The following is a 15,564-nucleotide window of genomic DNA, read 5'->3' on the forward strand; positions in this document are numbered from 1 at the left end:
GCAACTCAAAAGAGCGTAAAACAGCCATTAACTAAATACTGTAGGATTTATTAATTAAAAACTCATTTAATCTATACCATTTTTGCATACATATTAAATCTGTAGCCTTAGTAAATGTCCATTACTTCTTAAAATAGAGAGAAATTGAGGATATTTCAACAATGAAATATATAATGGAGGAAGAGTGTAATTTTTTTTTCGGATAAAACTCTTTGGTCTATATAATTTTTCTGAGTTTAAAATAACACGAGAATTCACTCCAATAAAAAAGTAAACATTACTTTTCTCAAAAAATTTAATTGCAGAACTATTTACAGGAGGTGAACATCAGCGATACAGAAATCAGATGGAGCATTATCACAGGAGGTTATGGAGGAAATGGTGCATATTTTCTTACAGTCAGCTGAGAGTGAAAAAAGTCATGGAAAAAAGAACACAAAGAAAGCAATCCTTAAATGCCTGAAAGGAATGACCAACATTTTGCTAAGTTATTAAGAAGTAAGAAATCGTGGTGATGAATAGCAGATTGCACATTCAGATCAGGTATCCTGCATGCTACTAAATAGAATTGATCAAAAGAACCATAAAAGCATGAGAAAGAGAATTACATAAAATAGTTTAATTCCAGTCAAGTGACTTTGTACAGATGCTGAGTATTTGGCACTCTGTTCATCCTCACGCTCGATATGATTTCATATTTTTTATATATATATATATATATATATTTATATACTTTTTAAAAATTTGAACTAAACACCTAGTTTCCTGGTTTTAACATTCCTTGAATTTCTATAGGAGGCATTTAATGTAGTCCTTAGGCCACACCTGGGTATTTTGGTCTGTAGTATGGAAGGTGGGGGATGAGTGGTGTGTCTCTGCAGGGAGGACCCGTCCTGTCTGAGAGCAAAGTGGCTTACCATTAGCAAGGAGCCTTCCCCCTTGCTGCTCTTAAGGGGAAGCTTTGTTGAGTTCAGCAAACCAGTTAGAGTGTGGAGTGAGGGAGACATTCATGCTGAGCCCTTTGAAAGTGATATGATTGTAATATTCAAATGAGTGGGGCTGGGTCATGGTGGTGTTTGGGGGGTAAATCAGAGAATGGGTGAGTGGCTTCCGTAAGGTACCATTGTCAAGCTGGGAGCATCCTTTGTTGTACTGGCAGACACAAACCAACACACTCTCTAGGGAGGCTACGGTCTATTTGAGAGAGAAATTTGTACTTAAATTTGTCTGAGAAACCTGGTGTCAATTTTTTCATTCATTATCACCACTCCTCCAGTGAGTAGGTGAAAGCTTAGATGCCCAAGGCTTTCAGGTCCTGAATAAGCACCAATGAAAAGAATTACATAAAATCTAAGAAAGTAGGGAGGTGAACCTCTGTCACCTTAGTGTGTGTATATACAAAATCTGTTAAAAAGTACTTTGATAGTAGGTAACGAACATTTCCTCTGCAAAGAAGTCATCTGTTAAGTGTTTACACTGAAACTTGAAATAATTTATTTTAACACTAGATAAAAACGCCAGGGTTAGGACAGCAGCTAATAAAATGACGGACATTTTTCAGTGTGGCAAGGATGAAAGATGGTTATTTCCTGGAGCTTTCCCACAGATCACGTCTGCGTTCTCTGAAGTAGAGGAATTATGACCACCTCTGCATTCTGTGAAGGAGGGAATTGGTGGCGGATCCTCAGACTCTCCGTGGTTGGAGCCAGTGTGCCTGATTTGGTTTTTGCTGTTTCCCATGCATGCAGCTACCTGCTTCCAAATTATTTTTTTCCCTTCATCCCTTAAATGCTTCATTTATCTCCTCATTTCATCTAAGAGGCAACTGAGTTTAAGTAATGGTGAAAACGTGGCCTGATTCTGGCCGGTGCTGGGTTCTTGTTCTCGGAAGCATCTAGAAATGGTTAAAATCAAAGCCAGAAGCTAGGAGAATGCCCCTTGTAGTTATTTCCCCATTTCCAAACCTTTCCAAAGACAGTCTCACGGCCTCTGCCTCTGGTGGTCCCTGCAGAGCTGGAGGGTGGCATTCCACAAGAGGCCAGGGCCTAATCTTGAGCAATAACTCAAACTTTCACCACCTGTTCCAGGAGCTCGAAGGACTTAGAACCAATATGTCACTAATCCTCACAACGTGTCCTCGAGGGACACAGGGGCAGGAACTGTAATCCCCTGTCTAGAGAAAACAATTGAGACATAGAGGAAAAAGTGGGCTGAGCTGCTGGCTAAGGGTGAATCAGAGCCACGTTGCCTGATTAAACAGCCTAGAGATTCCTAGCAACATCTCCTTCATTTCCAGAACATTGTGCTGCCACCCTGTGCTGGGGGACATTCAGCTGAATGCATAGAAGCAACCCTTTCCTTCAGCACTTTATGGCCAATGATGCATTGCAACTCCCAACTAAAAGCAAGAAGACGGGCCTCCCGCAGGGAAGCCGGGGGTCTGATCTGACCTTGGGTGGTGTGCGCTACGGCTGACACACGGCGCCAGGTGACGCGCGGTGCGTGGCCCTAGCCCAGAGAGTTACGGATACTGATGGGAAAGGGGTCATCTTTTTCATCTCTTAAGCTCGTGATTTTCTATTTTCAAGTTTTGGAACCTTTTATTTTCAAGTTTTCAACCCATGCCTACAAAGAAGTGCAGACAGACATGCAGACGAAAACGAGGGAACCCTCCAACATTCTAGGGGGTGTGGCCTGAAACCGCTGTTTTAAACTAGCCTGTTAAATGTGCGGTCAGAAGAAACGTGAAGTTCAGGCCTGAGCAGAAGGGGGCTGGGAAGTGAGCAGGCACAAACCACGTGGAATTTGGTACTTAGGCCTGTGCTGGGGGAGCTTGTTTCTGTGCTCGTAGGTGAGGCGAGTCCAGTTTTCAGACGTGTGGGGGGCCAAATGCAGCATCCAGGTGCCCTCCCTGAACCAGTGCTGTTTGGGGTAACGCTTCTATGTCTGTATCAGCGCACACCCTCTTACATCTCCATCAAGTCAAGCCATCCTGTGGTCCTGAGCTGCGTCTCGCAGGAGGTCCCCTGGCCCCTTAATGCTCAGGACCACAGGATGGCCTGACTGGATGGAGGTCCTGCTGATAGAAAAGGCCTTCCTGAGGAAGACTCAGACCCGCCTCCCCTACTCCCTACTTGCGCCCAAAAGGTTTGGCCCAAACCGGAGAGCTGTCCCTAATAGAGCACATTCCGTGGACACTGCAGGCCTCCGGCATCCCTTCACTTTCCTGTGAAACTCCACCCCAGATCGGAGTAGCAATGCCTACAAGGACGTAACAAGAACAGAGATGAGCGGATTTACGAATGCAGGGCCTTCTAATGAAGGGCTGCAAAGAGTGGTGCGTAATACGGCATCAAAAAGGCAAAAATCAAGACAGGGGCACAAGGACGTGCAGTCCAAGAGAAGGAACCAGAATCCGTGCTCGTGTGTGCTCTGCCACTGTGTCTTCTAATCATCAATCTGGCCACTTTGGTAAGAGCCAGTAGGGAGAAATTCCCTCCACTTAGCAGGGCACTGATTTTGTTGTCTTTTTTTTTTTTTTTTTTAAGAAGAAAAAAACCCAGATAACCTTCCATGTAATTGATACTTTTATCTGATCATATGCCTTTCCATTCAGTGCCTGAAGTTTTTAGAATTGGAGTTGACAACATCAATATTTCCTTTTAAACAAAACTATTTTTTTTGGTATCATAAACAGTTCATTTTTTTATATACCATTTTAAGATGGTCATGTAAATTTGCTGAGAAAAATGTAAAAACTGTCATTGATAACAACTCGCTTTACTTCAAACACAGTAACAACACGTGAGGACGCATGAGGTGCGTTACGGGGAAAGCACTGGCTGACGAGCAGCATCCTCCTTTCCTGGGTTAAATGCTAAGTCCTGTTTATCATACTTGTGTTTTATTAACTAAAGCCTTCAACACAGCAGGATCAACTTGTTGGGTATAAAGAAAGTGTCTGGGCTTCACCCGTTGTGGGCCGTATCTTTAGGGAATGCGGGTATGGGGTTATAGCGAACATCACGTTCTCTAGGATGATGTTCCTAGAACATCATGCATCATTATTTCAGCCATGTTTTCCAAAGGATGTGTACTCCTTTATTAGAACTATATTTTAAATATGAAATGGTCACATGGTGAGCTCCATGGTATGTATCTGCTAGAAGTGGCTGAAATAAGCTAACTTGAGTGACTAACACAAGTATCATAAACAGTTTTATTTTTCTTTACATGTACAATACACAAACATGGCTTATCTTCTGCGTTTCATGGTAGAATGTCACCTGCGTGAGAACTGAGTATATTGCACTTGGTTATGTAACGCGGACAGGTAACATTCCATCAGGTCTAGCAGCAGGTATCCGTTCTACCATTGAATCATCATCTTTGGAACATGGCGGACCAAGCAGGGCATGTGCACATTCACCAAGTCGAGTCACCAACCCCTGTGTGATTTAGTGGTAGGTTAATCTGCTCACTTAGGGATGGTTTTAGGCCAAGACTTTTGGGGATTGTAAAATAACAATGAATTTACAAAACATAAGAAATCAATCCATAGCCAGGGCATGTTTTTCTTTAAGCAGGGATCATTGAATCTGGGATCTAAGACAAATTATTATTGTCTGCCTTAACAGTTTGTTTTTATATGTTTTGTGTAAGTTCAAGGAAACGACTTAAACATATCAGCTGCCCGTACGTAGGACGATGTGAGGAGGTGGCGTGTCTGTTTAACAGATCCAGGATACAGAGCCGTGTTACTTTTCCTTTCACTGGGAGTGTGCACTGACTTCGCTTTTCTGTGGTTATTTCTAAACAGCAGAGTTCATCTGAAATCATACAGCATTTTAAAAGTCTAAAATGCCAATACTTTCAGATACATTGGTTTTAACATAACAGAGTGGATATAGGAAGAGGCGTTATTACTGTACACTACTCAAGATTTAGGTATTTATTTAGGTAGAAAAATGCTTTGAATACTCTGGGGAAATAGGATTCATTTATAGAAGAATATGTCAGGGAATTTTTTTTTTTTTTGCATTTTTCAAGGAGATACATTCGTACTGATTTTTGCTTCCAAATATATTTTAAGGCTGTTTGGTAAAATATATACCAGATATGAGGCTTGATTTACAGGGTTTTGTTTTTACAGGGAAATCTTTCCTCAGCTTTAAAAAAGTAAAACTTTGAAGCTAACATGCTTTGATATCAGCTCTGCTCCCAAGGGTCCCATGCGCAGTGGGATGCGGGAAGGGAGGCAGCCGAGAGGCTGCGGCTGGGCAGGACGCTCTGGTGCAGCGGCGCACCCAACGCCTGCCAGACGCGCTGCAGGGGGACCGGGGATGTTGTAAAGTGCAAATCAAGTGAAGAGACAAAGTGCTGCGGGTCGTGGAAAGCCGTTCTGCCTGCGGCTAAGGACACGGGACTCCGTGAAGCTGGGTAGGAAGAGCTGGTATTTGGGTGGAAACATCTGTCTGGAATCGCAGGCCTGCCTTTACTCTGAGTAATAATGAGAACTGTGAAACCGTAACCCCGTGGAAAGATCGGAGAGGCTTTTCCTTTGGAGACTGTTCTGAATGGCGAAACAGAAGTTATGTGGGAACCGTGGTCGTGGCGGCTGAATTTCATTACACTCACGGAAAGCCTATTAATGAGAGCTGTTCCTAGCTTCCTCTGGTGCCGACCAGAGAGTCGTGAACACTAATTACTTCTTTGAATTCCACAGCTGGAAATCGCAACAGGTGACCTCTTTTTCCTTCATGTCTAACACAGGCAAGGAATCTATTCTTTAGCAATACTGCATAGGACAAAATAATTCTGGAAAAGTACAAATGTAAACTACATTTCTTCTTTACCATTTAAACTGAGATATACTTACCACTCACATTCATATTTCTTAAACTTTTTACAGCATCACAACTGTCATTTTAAACAAGCAAACTTTTTGTTTTTTGTGTTTTTTTTTTTTTTTTTTTAAGGATACCCTGGAAAGTCAGCTGATAGAGCAATTTGAGAATATATATACATACATTAAAAAAATCCCATGTAGCATAAATAGTGAAACTTAAGGAAAATACTGGGGGTTGTTTTTAAGTTACAAAGAAATAAAAAATACAATGACTTTCATAGAAGTAAGGACATTTCCTTCCCTTCATGCTCCCAGCCCTCTCTAAGGCTCTCCTCTCTCTGTGGTGACTTCCTCGTGGGAACACTCACAACACTCAGCTTCTGCTTTGAATGTGCAGATGCTGTGCTGGGTATTTTCAGTGGGTTCAGACTTGTCAACCCCTGGGTTTTGGAGAACCGTGTGGCGGGGAGTTTGGTGGTTGGAGAGATCACTTTCCATCACAGTAAGCTTCACGCGAGGAGCCTAATGTTTTCTGCTTGTGACAAACAGGAGAAGGGCGGAGCAGGCAGCCGGCCCGGACGCGGGAGAGGACCTGCGGATGCGAGGGGAATGGGCCTCTCCTTCCTGCACTTCAGGATGTAGCACCTTCCACTTGGGTGTCTAATGCCTCTAGGGAATGGTGAGATGCACCCGTTTATAGTTATGTGTTATTCTTACCTCTAATTATCACACAATTTATAAAAATAGAAATAACAAAATGTAAGCTGGGTTTCAGCTCCAGGGGCGTCTCTCGCCGTCCTCGGGGAACACGGGGGAGAAGTCGGGTCTCGCCACACCTGTCCCTCAGAGCCGACCGCGAGCCAGGCCACCAGTGGAGAAAAGCGCGAGTCGGCCCCGCCACGGGCTCCGTGGACTCCGAGGCCACCGGCCGCGTGCCACTGTGTTCACGGCACAAGGGGCAGAACCGCAGGGGCGTGTTCAGTGGAAGGAACGAGACAGAAACCACCGGGGAGGCAACGAACTGTACAAGGGCTTTGTGAAAAAGCGGACACAGCCGAGGGGAAGGTGGCCGCCCCCGTCCTCAGAGCCGGGTCTGGGCCTCGGGGATGTAGATCTCGATGCTGTCCGCGCGCTCGGTGGCAGAATTCTGCCGGAAGGACGCCGCACGCTTGGCGGCCATGAGTCGTCTCCGGGCTTCCTGACGTTGTCTGTCTGGCAGGTCCAGGGATTTCTCTCTTGTGATGGGAAATTTTCCTTTGGGGGGCTTCTTTGGTATTGGAGGCGGGACCTTTCTTTCTTCCTGAAAAGCATCACAAGTCAACATGGGCGGGTGGTCAGAGGGGGGTCCTGAGAGCCTGTGAGCTCGGCGGCCCCGGGGTCCGGGCATGCCCTTCCTGACCGAAACCCTCTCGGTGGCATCCTTCATTCCCTTCCCACGCCTCCCCTGGACCCTGACTCCCAGGCCATAGGTCTGCCTTCCGCACAGTGCATCATTTGCATAAGCTCCCTCAAACTCTGCACAGGGGCCAGAGGCGTTTGTGGCAGTGTTCATAAATCAGGAAAATACTTTCTGCACGTGCACACCTCGCATGTCTGGAGTCACTGAGTTATCCTGACATCGTTGCCCAGTTCCGGCACTTCAGAAGCCCTATGTCACCCTCTCCGAGCACTGGCCAATACCTGCATGGCCAAGCTCAGAGCATCACAGGGATTTTGGACACATCGCTGGACGTCCCTATTCAACACTGGAGGGTTTCCAGCAGACTGGAATTCCAGTGTGTTCATGAAAAGCATCTTACCTGAGTGGGCGTTTCGGGAAACACTGGCCGAATTCTCCTACTGGCCTAAAATCTCATTGACACGGACGATATTTATAAAACCACTACTCAGTTGCTTTATAAAAAGATGCAAGTATTTTTGACCCTTAGCCCAGATGCTCAGGTGAGTCACGCTAAAATACGTTGTGTGCTTTTTTAGAAAGATAAATCTCACAATTCTGCAACAAATGCGACGGGTGATGCAGCTGCTCTCGCGAATGGTCTGTGTTCACGGCTGTGCGGTTCACACTATTCCTAGAGACAGCGGGGCTTGCCCTGTCCCGCTCGGGACGGAGCCCTGTGGGGACCCTCCATAGCCTGCTGTTCCCTTCCCGGGAAAGAGCGCATGACAGAAGACGTCAGAACTCCTTTCCTTTCCTAAGCAGGTATCTAGTTTTTGGGGAGAAAAACACAAAAATTCTGCTTGTGTCTGTATTCAGCCTGTAGAATATTTCCCAGGGGAGCTCAGAGAGGCTCAGACAGCGGGCAGTTGTATGAGGAGGCTGGCTGCATGAGTGTGTGTGGCAAGAAGGCTGCGTTGGCGTCTGGAACTTTTTCCTTCGGCTTATTTTACGTGACTAGGCCAGAAGCAATGACTCTTATCTGACTTCCTGGCATCCATCTAAAACAATAGGGGATGAGTTCACTGCAACCTTCAGCTACTTTAACAAGTAATTCCTGTTTTCAGCATGTGATAACTGTCCTCATAGTTCAGGGGATGCCAGGAGAAGAGGAAACAAGAGGGTCTCTTTCGTCTTTTGGTGTCCCTGCACCATGGGCCTGTGAGGCGTACACATCAGCACTACTTGTGGGGGTCCCCCCCCTTTTTTTTTGGTTTTTTTTTGAGGCAGAGTTTCGCTCTTGTCACCCAGGCTGGAGTGCAATGGCGCGATCTCGGCTCACTGCAACCTCCGCCTTCTGAGTTCAGGCAATTCTCCTGCCTCAGCCTCCTGAGTAGCTGGGATTACAGGCATGCGCCGCCATGCCCAGCTAGTTTTTTGTATTTTTAGTAGGGACGGGGTTTCACCATGTTGACCAGGATGGTCTCGATCTCTTGACCTTGTGATCCACCCGCCTCGGCCTCCCAAAGTGCTGGGATTACAGGCTTGAGCCACCGCGCCCGGCTGAGGGTCCCCCCTTTAAAGGAGCTCCCCAGCCTGCAGGTGTGGCCCTGTAGGAGCGTCCAGCAGGTGCCATGCAGGGGCCCACCGCTGGAAGGTGAAGATGCCGTGTTTGGGAGGGGCGGGCCTCCTCTTCAGGCATGGGGCCTCCGCTGTGCTGGAGACCTGCTCGCTTTCTGGTTTTGAGGATTATACTCTACATGCAGCTTGGGTAGACGGGCTCATATTAGCTCTCAGTGACCAAAGAATGGAAACAGACGGACCCACTGCGTGCACCTGGACTAAAGGACGTTCCGCTGGAACAGACTTCTTGCTCAGGAACACCACCGATGATCTCCTTCACCTCTGATCCAAACCGTGGCTTACCTGGACCTGCCAAGGCCCACACACAGCTTACGTGGACCCTGTGCACTACCACCTGCTCTCCCGTCACCTGGGATGAGAGGGAACCCGTGGGTCGGTGGCAACTAGCCTGGAACTCCACTCGCGACCAGGGTCACCCTCTGAGAGAAGCAGATGACGAGGGCGAGCAGCCCTGGCTCTCGTCTGGTGACCCAGATGTGTCTCCCTGCTTCCCCAATGTGTGCTGACTGGATTTTATCATTTAATCGATAACGTTTGTCTAGAAAAATCCAATTGTGGTTCCTCAGGACATGCCTAAAACACGTGAGGAAGTCTGTCTGTGCTGCTAACTCGGAACTATCTACCAGTTCCTCCGATGACAGTATCATGGAAGAAGTGAAACGCGGGGGTTCAGATCGAGTGGGAAACTTCAGGCTATTTTAAGGGCTGAGGCTGATTGATCTGTAGGAAGCTTAATTCATCAAACTGTTGAATAAGGTATAAGATGGCGCCTTGCCGGTAGCGGCCATACTAGAAGGTATGTTGAATTGGAGATGGTGCCTAATCAGGCCTAAAACGTTCCCCGTGCGAAACCAGCTTAATATTTACACAATCAGAATAAGTTTGATGAAAATAATTCAGAGGTGAGACCCCTGTCACGAATGAGGCTGCAGATTGGCTTGTGATCTTGGCTGGTGTCTCTTTGAAAGACCCAGTTATTTGACACTTGTGCCCAAAGCTGCAATTCTGCCCCACTTGGGGCAGGTGCACACACAAGCACATGCTCACACACGTGCGGACACACGTACATACAGGAAAATTTGCGCCTATATTGCCAGCAGAAGACTGAGAACGTCGTCATCTGCTGTATCTGCAGCAGGGGGTTACTGCGGTGGGAAAGGGTGTTGCTGGGAGCCGCGCTGCCCGGGGCCCTTACCTTTCTCTCCGGAGACTCCATCATCTTCCAGTCGTTGAGCCGCAGCCGCTGCAGCTCGTCGAACTTCATGCTGACGTCCTCGACAGAGAGCTGCAGCATGTCCCAGTAGCCGGCCAGGTCCTGCGACGTGGGCCTCGGCATGGCGCTGGGGTCCTGGGAATACACACAGGGCGTTCAGATCTGGGAGAGTCTCCCGCGGGCGCAGGGCTGGGGAGGCCTAACCCGCCTGTCACGAGGCAGATCAGGGAGAAGCCTGGCTGATTCTGCACCGAGGCAAATATTTGAGGTCTCGTGCCATGCCGCGGTGACAGCTTACTTCAGCACAAGGATTTGCTGGTGGCTTAAAAATAGGTAGCACAGCCGTTCACTATTCCACGCTGAAAATGCCGCGAATGGGGCTGACGGGAGAGTTTCTAAATGCCTGACAGCTCATAAAAGCAGTAGGACCCTGTGTTTTTTGGTCACCTGTGGGTGATTCAGAAGGGACAGGGTTCTGTGAGCCTGCGGTGGTGCTGGCGGCAAGGAGCCAGCTCGGAACCTGTCCTAGACCTGTGTGTTCTCTGACGGCTCTCGGCTCTCGTTCTAATGGCAAGGACGTCTTACAAATGTAACGCGCCAAGGACCAGGATGCTCTTACCAAGCGGCTCCCACTTGCAGAGGCACAGGTGAGGCTCTGGGCTGCAGCCCCGGGAAGCGTGGGGCCCAGAGATGTGCTTGGTTTCTCTGCAGTGTGCCTGATACACGATTTCTACCAGCTGCCTACATCTACGTCTTTATTTTTGAGATAGGGTCTCGCTCTGTCACCCAGGCTGGAGTGCAGGTATGATTGTGGCTCACTGCAGCCTCAACCTCCTGGGCTCAAGAGAGCTGCCTGCTCAGCCTCCCAGGTAGCTGGGACCACAGGCATAGGCCACCACACTCAGCTGATTTCTTTAATTTTGTAGCGATGGGGTCTGGCTATGTTGCCCAGGGTGACCTCAAACTCCTGGGGTCAAGTGATGCTCTTACCTCAGCCTCCCAGAGTGCTGGGATTACAGGCATGAGCCAGCATGCCCGGCTGGCTGCCTATGTTGAAATCTGAATAACTTTTGCAGGAACGGTTCCCTTGATTCAGTGGGGGCTCAACAGAGGGGAGTTTCTGGTGGGTGGACAATCAACTGGATTTGCTTACGGGTTCAGCAGTGCACACTCAGCATGACCTGAACTTCTGTTTGGTTCGACATCCACATCAAAACAATCATGGTTCGGCTCCCACCCCCTTCTCTGGTACCCCCTTGAGGGCAGCCGTGCCCCCAGGAAGAGCAGCATGGATGAAAGCTGAACGGACAGCTCCGTGACTGGGGTCCCTGGCTGCCTTCCTCTCGGCCGAGTCCGTTCTTCTCTGCGGCCACACGAGGGGTGTGGCTGCTCAAAGCCCGGGCAGGCACTTGGCTCCCCAGGAACCCCGGGAGCCTGAGCTCAGCCTCTGTGGGCGCGACAGCCACAGTGCCTGGGAACCAGCCCACGTTCTGCCCTGAAGTCAGTCGAGGGATGCCAGGAGCTGCAGCCGCGGGGCAGGGCAGGCTGGGTGAGAAGCTGCTCAGACACTGGGGGGGTGGTGCCTGCCTGGCTTCCGGAAGTCTCTGCTAACCTAAGAACGTCCCCTCTTTCTGTAGGGCTGGGCATGGCTGTGCCTGATGGCATGGGGGAGGCGGAGTGGCTTCTCTGGCCTGAGAGCAGGAATTGCCTTCTCATGCCCCTCTCCTTGGCCAGCCACACTCCCTTCCTTTGGGCTCATGCATACCACACGCTGGGCTGGACGGGCACAGCCTGGCATGGGCCTGGCGTGGTCAAGATTTTTTTGTGTTTTTCTGTTCTCTTTTGGTGGTGGAGGCGGTTGCATCTGTACCCACTGAAGATTCAGAGACGATAAGGTGTTTATAGTTAAAAAAAAAAAGTCAGTGGTTTATCATACAATAAAAGCCAATGGCAGGGCCTTATTCCTTGTTAAATGGCCGTGGTAAATTCTTCCAGCTCTGTGGCTCTGGCATCCAGTGTCCATTGTGTCCTGTATTGCAGCCTGGAGCAGCTCTCTGTGTACTGGTAGGTTCTCGGGCACACCCCCAACCCCGGGGTTGGATGAGTTAAAATTCAGCGGCAGGCTCAGTGGGTCCAAATGAGACTGAGGACGTCGAACTGCTGGTCTCACAAGCACAGCAATCAGTCCCCACGCTTTGAGGGAATATTCTTCTCAGCATTTTTTGGAGATGGAGCCTGGCTCCGTCACCCAGGCTGGAGTGCAGGGGTGCTGTCTCCGCTCACTGCATCCTCCACCTCCCGGGTTCGAGCAATTCTCCTGCCTCAGCCTCCTGAGTAGCCGGGACTACAGGTGCGTGCCACCACGCCGGGCTATCTTTCCAGTATTATGTGGCTTCTGCTTGCATCACGAGCCACCTGCACAGCCTGATCCCGAGAGACTCTGCTCCCTGTGGTCCAACCTCAACCTCAGGGTGAGGTTCTGACGCGTTCTAGGGTCGCTGTTGGACTTACAGCCTAGTTACCTACCGACAGCCTCCAGCAGGCGGCGCTGCTGCTCTGAGCTGTGAACAGTTCGGCTGTGCCCAGCAAAGCACCTGTTAGCGGGTTCAGCACTCCCCTCCGCCGGGCCTGTCTGTGCCACCACCGCTCCCTCCCCATGCCACTCTGCCCCGGCAAACAGGTCAGAGATTTTGTGTACTGATCCTGAATAGAAGTCGAAAGAAAATGATGTAGCCAAGCCCACGATTTCAAAACTCCAAAGGCATAGCGATATTAGGAAGAATGATTTTAAGCCCAATATTAGCTATTTCTGGCAAAGCAGAAAGGAACACTTAGCAGCCTGAAGGCGCAGTGTGGGCTGCATCTGGGAAGCTCTGAACGAGTTTCCTAAAGACAGTGCCTGGCCAGGCTCACCCGAGCCTGCAGAATATTACACAAGAGTTTGTCATTGGCCAGAATCAATTCCTTTAAAGGGAATAAACAGATACTACAGAGAAGGCAGGAACGTTCACAGGTACCGTGATAGCTCAGTGTTTACACAGCTACAAGTTTCCTTCAAGGTACTCAAAACCTTTCTGTTTCCCCCTTTTAAATGACTATGACTTTGTCAGAGTGACATGTCGATGACTCTTTAAATTCCTGGTGAATGTCAATGGGGCTGATTAGAGTATGTGTTAGAGAACGCATACTTTTGAATGATCCTGATGAAAAGATGTGAGATGCAACTCTGGCTTGCTTGTATGTCCTTTGATGTGGAAGAACATTCTTATGTCTCCTTGCACATGAAAAAGCCAAAGAAAATATAGTCAAAACACCTGGCACCATGGCTACCAACGAGAGGCCTAGTGGAGACCTATTTGCATTTTACTGAAAATGTTTGGTCTGAAAAAAAATCAATGTATGTATTGTAAAACAGCCTCTTCACTAGCATAACTGTTACTTAGCTATTTCTCAAAGTAGAGCGAATACCTTAGTCAGCTAAGGGAAGTATATTTACATGTGTGTAGGCAAATGTATATCTAAAATATATTAACATGTATATGTAAACTTATACAGTATGTATAAAATATATTTGTACGTATGCGTAGGTGATATATAACAAAAATATATTAATATGTAAACTTACATATATTTTGTATATACTGTATATTTGCCTACACACACTATATAATTTTATATATACTATACATTTGTATATATAAAGTAGTTAACATGTTATATGTTGGTGTGTATATTTAAGTATAAGTTTCATATACATGTTAATATGTTTATATATAAATACATCTATACATGTTTATATAGATATGTATATATAAACATAGATGAATGTATGATTCTAATATATAATCATATATATGGGATGTATACAAGAGCTTTTCTGCTCTGCTGGGAATAGCAAATATACATTTATATATTAACATGCATTATGTATTTATAAGGATATATAAATGTATATCAACACGCACGTATGTAAGTTATGTAAATATAAATACGTATGTAGGTTTTCTCTCTCTTTGCTTGTCAGGAATAACCAAGTTTAACACCAGCTGTAATAATGCATGTGGTTCGTGGTATATTTATGTGGCTACCATCTATAAAATACAAAGGCTAAGTTATCTGCAAATCTCTTCTTCATTGTACTGAGGTGTTTTTCTAGCCACCTCAGATCAGTTTCTTCATTTGTGACATTAGGCATATAGAAATGTCCATGGTTTCTCCTCTTCTAAGATGCTCTGGTGGGACATCCAGTGGCAGAGACACAGCCTCTTCCCGCGCTGCTGCGGCCCCGTCTTCCTGCCCCCTGCTCCCCTGGCAGCCTCCCTGTCTCAGTGCCACGTTTAAACCGGGGCCGTGCCGTCTCTGTCCCCAGGGTGGGAAGTATCTTCTATGACGACTGGGTGTGATACTCTGCATACTGATAGGAGCTCTGACAAGGCAAACACAGCGAGGGCCTATGGAGCGATGCGCACGAGCTTGGTTACGGGGAACAGGGGCTCTCTGAGGATTCACTTACCACATTCTGCTGGCAAAGCCAGTAAAACTGCTGGCATTTCTGAGACATGAGCAGCTGAGCACTGCCAACGGCACTCCTGATTTTTCCGAGAACTGTTGGGAAAAAAACAAAACAGCTTCAAAACTGGGCCAGTCAAACAGAAGCAGAAACAGCACATGGAGGGAGTGGGTTCCACTGGGGGAGAGCTCTGGCTTCGCTGTGCAGAGCGTTCACTGCGGAGTTGCTCCTCAGTCGGCCCCATCCCCAACTCATGAAGGAAATGCAAAGACGAGACGGAATGCCAAGGCGAGGACACCCTCCTTGGGTATGCGGAGAAATTTCGTTTAGAAGGGCGGCCGTTTGTAGATTAATGCTTCCTACCTCACTGAGCTGTGGCATGCTGACTTAGAGCGCACTCTGAAGTGTAGCGTTCGCATCACACATATGCTGGGCACATGCACTGGTGAGGTTAGTAGGTGTCAGCATACTCAGGAACTCGTGACCCTCTCACCGTCTCCAGGAGGGGAGCCATGTCTTCCTAGCTGCCACCATCTTCCGGTGTGGCCTGTGTCCACGCAGCCACTTTATATAAAGGACTTGAACATCCGTGGATTTGGGTATCTGCAGGGAGCTCAGGAACCAGTCCCCGCCAAGGATACTGAGGGCAACTATATATTTAACTGAAATTCTTTTAAAGACTCTGTAACGTGTCAGTGAACTCTGTTAGATAAAAAACATATCCGTATGTGTTCTGTCATTGGATTAAGTGATTTTTAGTGAACTGTGGGCAGCTACGTCCTGGCAGTGCTGTGAGGTGCATGTTACGTAGGAAGAGGCTGCGTGGACACAGGCCACACAGGAAGATGGTGGCAGCTAGGAAGACATGGCTCCCCTCCTGGAGACGGTGAGAGGGTAACGAGTTCCTGAATATGCTGACACCTACTAACCTCACCAGTGCATGTGCCCAGCATATGTGTAATGCTAACGCT

At 47.8% G+C, this 15,564-nt stretch overlaps 1 protein-coding gene across 7 annotated transcripts in view; it reads right to left on the bottom strand.

Moving 5' to 3' along the window:
• Window positions 1-265: 265 nt before the first annotated feature.
• The window catches only part of DLGAP2 (DLG associated protein 2), an 868,686-nt gene continuing 853,387 nt past the window's right edge, over window positions 266-15,564 (bottom strand). For 6 of the 7 annotated variants that reach the window (XM_074384215.1, XM_074384216.1, XM_074384214.1 and 3 more), the window contains 3 exons: window positions 14,597-14,688; window positions 10,066-10,218; window positions 266-7,148 (listed from right to left, as the gene is read on the bottom strand). In XM_074384215.1, the coding sequence (XP_074240316.1) occupies window positions 6,930-7,148; window positions 10,066-10,218; window positions 14,597-14,688 (464 nt within the window). In that variant the 3' untranslated portion in view covers window positions 266-6,929. Of the gene's footprint in view, window positions 7,149-10,065; window positions 10,219-13,844; window positions 14,510-14,596; window positions 14,689-15,564 lie in introns of those variants that run through there. The other variant, XM_074384218.1, reaches the window with a different exon arrangement.

Source organism: Saimiri boliviensis, chromosome 13 (assembly GCF_048565385.1).
Source record: "Saimiri boliviensis isolate mSaiBol1 chromosome 13, mSaiBol1.pri, whole genome shotgun sequence".
In the NCBI taxonomy this organism is placed as follows: domain Eukaryota; kingdom Metazoa; phylum Chordata; class Mammalia; order Primates; family Cebidae; genus Saimiri; species Saimiri boliviensis.